This window comes from Nannospalax galili, unplaced genomic scaffold (assembly GCF_000622305.1).
Source record: "Nannospalax galili isolate Female #2095 unplaced genomic scaffold, S.galili_v1.0 scaffold1050, whole genome shotgun sequence".
NCBI classification, from domain to species: Eukaryota; Metazoa; Chordata; class Mammalia; order Rodentia; family Spalacidae; genus Nannospalax; species Nannospalax galili.
In genome coordinates this window covers 1,020,800-1,028,136 of record NW_008329037.1, presented here as the reverse complement: position 1 = coordinate 1,028,136, position 7,337 = coordinate 1,020,800, and the positions used below count along the sequence as shown (strand labels likewise).

At 43.2% G+C, this 7,337-nt stretch overlaps 1 protein-coding gene across 10 annotated transcripts in view; it reads left to right on the top strand.

Moving 5' to 3' along the window:
• Kif9 (kinesin family member 9) overlaps nucleotides 1-5,872 on the top strand; it is a 99,226-nt gene extending 93,354 nt beyond the window's left edge. For 7 of the 10 annotated variants that reach the window (XM_029562247.1, XM_029562224.1, XM_029562252.1 and 4 more), the window contains one exon: nucleotides 3,224-3,995. In XM_029562247.1, the coding sequence (XP_029418107.1) occupies nucleotides 3,224-3,286 (63 nt within the window). In that variant the 3' untranslated portion in view covers nucleotides 3,287-3,995. Of the gene's footprint in view, nucleotides 1-3,135; nucleotides 3,998-5,456 lie in introns of those variants that run through there. The other 3 variants (XM_029562228.1, XM_029562255.1, XM_029562246.1) reach the window with 3 other exon arrangements.
• The last annotated feature ends 1,465 nt before the right edge of the window (nucleotides 5,873-7,337 follow it).

Here is a 7,337-nt window from a genome sequence, read left to right as displayed (position 1 = left end):
CTGCCTCCCAAGTGCTGGGATTAAAGGTGTGCGCCACCACACCTGGCTTTAGTGTACATTTTTAAAAAAATATTTTATTTTTTTCATGTGTATGAGTGTTAATGCCTGCATGAAGTAAGTGCACCCGTGTCATGCAGTGCCCGTGGAGAACAGAAGAGGCTGTTGGATCCCCTGGAACTGAAGTTACGGACAGTTGTTAGCTGCCATGTGGGGGCTGGGATTTGAACCCAAATCTTCTGCAAGAACAGTCAGTGTTCTTAACTGCTGAGCCATCTCTCCCGCCCCTAGTGTATATTTTAAATAAAGATTAGGCAATATTTTTAAAATTTTTTATTTAAGGTTTTTTTTTTTTTGTGTGTGTGTGTGTGTATGTGGTTTTTTTCTTTTTTGGTCTTTGTTGAGACAGGGTCTCCCTGTAGCCCCAGCTGGCCTGGAACTCACTATGTAAACTAGGCTGGCCTCGAACTCACAGAGATCCACCTGCCTCTGCCTCCCAAGTGGTGGGATTAAAAGAGTGTACCACCACGCTCATCTTTATTTTTTGTATGTGTATGAGTGTATTGTATGTAAGCACACCCAAGTCATGCAATACCCAAGGAGGTCAAAAGAAGGAACTGGAGGTACAGCTGTTAGGTGCCACGTGGGTGCTGGGAATCAAACCAGGTCCTCTAGAAGAACAGTCAGTGCTCTTAACTGCCAAGCCATCTCTCCAGCCCATCTTTATATTTTTTAATTACATATATTAGATGTGTTTGATAAACCTGTTTTGCTCAAGTGCAAACTTTATTGTTTTGTTTTCAAAATTGGGAGAGGCATGTAATCCCAAGACTTTGGAGACCAAGGAAGGTGGATTTTAAGTTTAAGGCCAGCCTAGCCTATGGAGAGCCCTGTCTAAATACAAATAAATTCTTGCATGTCTACAGAGATCCCTGGAACTAATTAAACCCTGATCTCTAATTAAACCCTGGGAATATTATCTTTTTTTTTTGAGACAGGGTCTCCCTGTAGCTCCAGATGACCTGGAACTCACTATGTAGACCACGGCCTTGGACTCAGAGATCCACCTGCCTCTGCCTCCCAAGTGCTGGGATTAAAGGCATGTGCCACCACAACCAGCAGAATATTTTTTTATATTATTTTTAAAAATATTTTTTTATGTATATGAGTGTGTTGCCTGCATGTGAGTGTACCCATGTTGTGCAATGCTGCAGAGGTCAGAAGAGGGCTTCAGATTCCCCTGGAACTGGAGTTAAGAACAGTTTGTAGCTGCCATGTGGGTACTGGGAATCAAACCCTGGTCCTCTGAAAGAGCAGTCAGTGCTCTTAACCACTGAGCCATCATCTTTATAATGTCTCCTTCCCTGGACTTACTGAACGAAGTATGATTGATAACATTATGCATATTTAAGGTGCACAATGTAATGCATATATATGCATGTATATATGTATGTGTATATATATACATATATGATTACTACAATGAACCAACATATCACAGAGTTACCTTTCTTTTGTGGCAAGAACATTTTAGATCTATTAGCAAATTTCAAGTATACATTATCAAATATTGTTAGCATGCTGTATATTAGGTCTTTAGGACATACTCATCTTCTAACAGAAAATCTGTACCCTTTCACCATCTCCCCATTTCCTGCTGGAATGTTCATTTGACAGATAAAGTTTTGTGTGCCCAGAGCAATCGATGTTGAACTGGCTCATCAGAATAGATTTTTACAAACAATAAGAATGATGGTGTGCATCCTACTTCATTGTTGAGGAGTTCCTGATTTCAGTTAACCATATATGGATGGTCAATGTGATGGTTAATCTTCCTTTTCAATGTGACTGGATTTGGAATCACCTAGGAGACACCCCCGAGTATGTCTGTGAGGGTGTTTTCAGAGAGGTTTAATAAAGGAGTAATGGGGCTGGAGAGATGGCTCAGCAGTTGAGTACTGGCTGTTCTTGCAGAAGACCCAAGTTTAATTTCCAGCACCCACATGGCAGCTAACAACCATTTGTAACTCCAGTTCCAGGGACTCTGACCTCTGTGGACTTTACCTGACACAGGTGCACTTACATACATGCAGGCAATACATTCGTACACACAAAATAAAAATAATACTCACCTGGTGTGGTGGTGCATGCCTTTAGTCCCAGCATTCAGGAAGCAGAGGCAGGTAGATCTCTGAGTTCAAAGCCAGTCTGGTCTACATAGTGAGTTCCAGGCTAGCTGGGGCTATACTGTCTCAAAAAATACCAAAAATAATAAAATACTTTTTAAATAACAAATAAAGGAGTAAAGACCCATCCTGAATGTCCATGGACTGGGGTCTCAGACTTCAACAGACAGGTAAAAAGGAGGCAGCAAGCTAAGCAGCAGCATTTGTCTGTCTCTGCTCCTTAACTGTACACATGATATGACAGCTGTCTCATGCTCCTGCTGGTATGGCTAGAGCCACTTTCACTACCAGGCCAAAGCTGTCATGATGGACGGAGTCTTCAAAGTATGAACCAAAATAAACACTTCCTTTCTGAAGCTGCTTATGTTAGGTAATAGTCATAGCAGTAACTGATACACTTATGTAGCCAGAATAGTTTCTGGCATGTTCAACTTCATATATATATATTTAACCACTTGTTATTTTATTAAGCTTTGAACTCCTTTTGCCAAGTCATAAATCATTATTAAACCTGTGTTATTTAGTAGCAATTTGGTGTTAATTTTTAAAAACTATTTTGTTTTCTCTTAGAAGATGAGGTTTGTTGTTCTCCAGGATGTGGGTCTGTTGCTCAAGCTGGTCTCAAACTCTTGGTTCGAGTGGTTTTTTTTTTTTTTTTTTTTTTTTTTTTTTTTTTGGTCTTTTTGAGACAGGGTCTCCCTGTAGCCCCAGCTGTCCTGGAACTCGCTATGTAGACCAGGCTGGCCTTGAACTCACAGAAATATGCCTGCAGTGGCATATGCCACTGCACCCGGCTCGAGTGATCTTTCATCTCAACCTTCTAAGTAGCTGGTACTGCAGGATGCACCATTGTGCTGTCCTGTGCTACATCTTTAACTTGCTTACTGGAGTTTTCTTTCTTCAAAAGATATTCTGATCATGAAAAATGCTTTAGTAAACTCTTCCTTTGTAGGTGGCACTTAGCATGTGAGTGACATTGCAGAGCTGTCATCACCCAGGTGGTCATATTTATCCTGCACCTCAATATCATCTTCATACAGCTCCCGAGCACCACCAGCACAGCTTATATCACACTGAACTACTGGATCAACTTTGGGCTGTGAGCATTCCTGCAGAGCTGTGGCAGGCTTCTTCTAGATCCCTCTACAGGTGGTTTCTGATTCCTCCTTTCCCTTCATTTTGGAAGCCACAGAGATGTTCCCATGTGTGACAGTGTTGGGGAGACTTGCGGCTTATCACCTAGCCAACTCTTTGTGAAGAATCAGACGGCCCTGCTTGCTGATTTCATGAAAACAGCCTATCATACACATCATCATCTTCAGCATCCCCTTCCATTTTACCATCTTCTAAATCCTTGGGACACAAAATACCAAACCTAGCATCTCTCCAACATATAGATCACCTTTTCTTTTGGAAAGATGGCAAAGGCTTCAGGTTCCCTGTCTACTTTAGGCTCCAAATCAGAACTAGAAAGCACACATCCTGTCCAGTGTTGTTTCTTGGTCACCCTGGAATCAAACTAGAGTGCTTTATCAACTTTACTGTCGTGGGCCAGCTGGGTGGGAAAGAATCAGTGGCTCCCTGGGAAGCCTGTCTCACTGAGCTTCTTCTGAGCTAGGGATGGCAACCTTGAGCCTTCCCCAGCCATGCTAGATGACAGCTGCCTCAGTGGTAGAAACTGGCTCACACTGGTAGACTTGCACACTTCTGGCCTCACAGTATTCTGGTTTTTAACCAACTGAATCTCAGGTATCACCTTCTGTGGAGGTGGCAGGAAATGAGGAACAGACCCATAGCCATTCCTTTTTAAAAAAATATTTTATGTGTATGAGTGTATTGCCTGCATGTGTGTAAGTGCACCCGTGCCATGCAATGCCTGCAGAGGTCAGAGGTGTCGGATTCCCCTGGAACTGAAGTTACAGATGGTTGTTAGCCACCATGTGGGTGCTGGGAATTGAACCCGGGTCCTCTGCAAGAGCAGTGAGTGCTCTTAACCACTGAGCCATCTCTCCAGCCCTGTCATTCCTTTCTTTACCCAAGTTGATCTCCACACTAGCACTTGGCTTCATGGTATCTTTGGCTCCTAGAGCCTCATTATACTGCTCCCTCAGAAGCCTAGCTCTAGGCTCATCTATGTCATAGTCACCTTTTAAAGGGTTATACAGTGCACCTCTGCCTTCATAGTCTCAGGGAATAGTTGCTCAGGGAATGCAGTACCCCATCCACTCTCACTTCCCCTCTTTCTAAGGCACCATTAAACAAACTGTGAGTAGGAGGTCTCATTCCTTGGATCTGCATCAACTGAGCCAAAGATGAAGCCCATTCATCTTTCCTGGGAATGTTTTCAAGCTCAACAGCAGGAGCAAGGGTAGTGGCTCTACCATATGAGGTCCAGCCAGCAGCTTGTGAGGGAAAGTCTTGATCTGTGCATGTGTTTTCACCCTGCTCAAGAGTTTGAATTGCTTTCACTTCCTTCACTAGTGATGGCTTTGTGCAGGTGGATGGGATTTTGGAATTGGAGGCCAGTGGCTTGGTATGATAGGCAAGGGAGATGGCTTCATTACAAATGGGGGAGGCGTATTTTGTACCTAAGAACATGGAAAAGATGGACTTCCATGGCTGAAAATCATTTCCAGAAAACCAGGATTCTGGAATTGGGGGCCTGATGGTGCTGGCTCAGTGTAAGTCGGTCTGATGCTGTTGGGGAAGTATCAGTTCATTTTGGAAGATGAACTTATTATCCAGTCTGGCTAGTTGCTCAGGAATGAGGAGACCTGGAGCACTTCTGCTTCAACTTCATATATTAAGAGAAAAAATTCCATATCCTTGATGTTTGCTTCCTTTGCTAGAGAATTTTCACAGGTTCCTGTAGTTTGCTGCTAGAAAGATGGTGTTCTATGTGACCCAGGGAAGGAAAAGATTTAGAAGACTGACTTCCCAGTGCATATATTTGTCCTACTGCTCACAGTACTTTTTACTGGAATAAGTCTTAGCCTTATGACCTTCAGATTTACATCAGCTATACATCAGAAAGTATACCATTCCAGCTGGCCTGGAACTTGCTTTGTAGACCAGGCTGACCTTGAACTCACAAGAGATCTGCCTGCCTCTGCCTCCCAAGTGCTGGGATCAAAGGCATGTGCTACCATGCCTGGCCCAGACATAATTTTTATCTCTAGAATTTTCATTAGTTTTACATTTTTGTAGGGCACAGGTGAAGTTACACTGGGGCTACGGAATAGCAGAAATAATGGAAAACCTTTTGGTGCCTAGGAATGAGAAAAGGCCAACTTGATGTCCTGGATACCCAAGACAAGGTGTAGAGTCAAGACCATAGCTGGCCTTCAGAGAAGGTAGAAAGTCTATTCTGGAGAATCAGTCCTCCCAAGACTGGAATTTTCAAATGACAGAGACCTCCCTGGTCCCCAGCATAGATCCAACACAGAGACAAATTCACTGCCATGCACAGCCTGGGACCTTGAGGGGGGTTGTGGGGAGTGTGGCCACTCAGAGAAGGTTCAAACTGCTGCCCAACATCAGGAAGTCCTCCGTCCTCCACTCTGCTCTACCATCAGCCTACCACCAGAGGAATGTGGAACCATGGCTCACAGTTGGGGATCACAGCTCCAGGTTCATGTGAGGGGCCCACAGCTCCAATCTCACTGGTGTGTGTGTGGACCACAGCTCCAGCTCAGCTTTAATTTCTTAAAAGATATTTTTTATTTTGGTTTTTTTGAGACAGGGTCTCCCTGTAGCTCCAGGTGCCTGGAACTCACTCTGTAGACCAGGCTGGCCTCAAACTCAGTGGATCTGCCTGCCTCTGCCTCCCCAGTGCTGGGATTAAAGGCGTGTGCCACCATGCCTGGCAAGATTTTAATGTGTATGCATGTTTGCCCCCATATATGTAAGTGCACCTATGTGTGCAATGCCTGCAGAGGCTGGAAGAGGGAGTCAGTGCTCTTAACTGCTGAGCCATCTCTCTAGCCCCCAGAAATTATTTGTTGGTGTAAACTCTATATTGTTTTATCTAAAAATATATTGAACCAGATAACTTGGTTTAAATTCTGGTTTCACCACTTTGTAGTCATGTGACCTATTTGTACTTTAACCTCTGGAATCATTGGTTTGTTCCTCTGTAACACTGGAAAATTCTTGGGCACTTTCATACTCTGTTGAGAGAAATATGTCTGGGAGGGAGGGGTGCAAGAAACTCCCAAGGAAGAGATGAGTTCTAAGAGTAGCAGGATTCAAAATAAAGTGGAATAAAGAGTATTCAGCAATGACAATGCCTAAATGTTTGGTAACCACAGGGAAGGCAAAAAATGTTGGGGGTAAAAAAAAACAACCCCCAAACAGCTAGCCTTGCCCCATGTGGCCAGGGCCCTTTCATCCAAGTCCATCACATAAAGCAGAAGTGCTGCCAGCATGTCTGACAAACTGCCCTACAAAATTAGACAGTAACCTGGCTGCCTGGGGAAGAAAGGACCTGGACATTGCAGGGAAAGAAACGCCAGGTCTGATTCGCATGCGGGAGATGTACTCAGCTGTCAAGCTACTGAAGGGAGCTGGAATTACTGGCTGCCTCAGCATGACTGTGGCAACCACTGTCCTCATTGATACTCTTGTATGGAATTTAAAATAAGCATTGTTGGACTTTAAAGATTGCTCAGTGGTTAAGAGCACTGGCTGCTCTTGCAGAGGACCCAGCTTCAGTTCCCAGCACCCACATGGCAGCTAACAACCAACTGTAATTCCAGTTTCAGGGATTGAACACCATTTTTCAGGCCTCTACAGGCACATGGTACACATATATACCTGCCAGCAAAACACTCACACAAAATTGAAATATTTTTCCAAAATTATATTGCCTGACTAAATCTAAAGTAACTTTCAATTATATTGGTTTTCATGTATCTATGTAAATTTGATAAGCTAATTTTTTATTAGTTGACTATTGGACTAAGAACTTTCTGAGATATAACATTCAAAATACTGAGGTGGTAGTAAAAATAGTAAATATCTATTTTCTACAGAATACAGAGACTAAATAACTTACTCCAAACCTTTCATTTAATAGTGTTTATTTTTTGCAGTACAAGGATTTGAACCCTGGACCTTGTGCCTGCTAGGCAAGTGCTTTGTTTTGAAAGACTG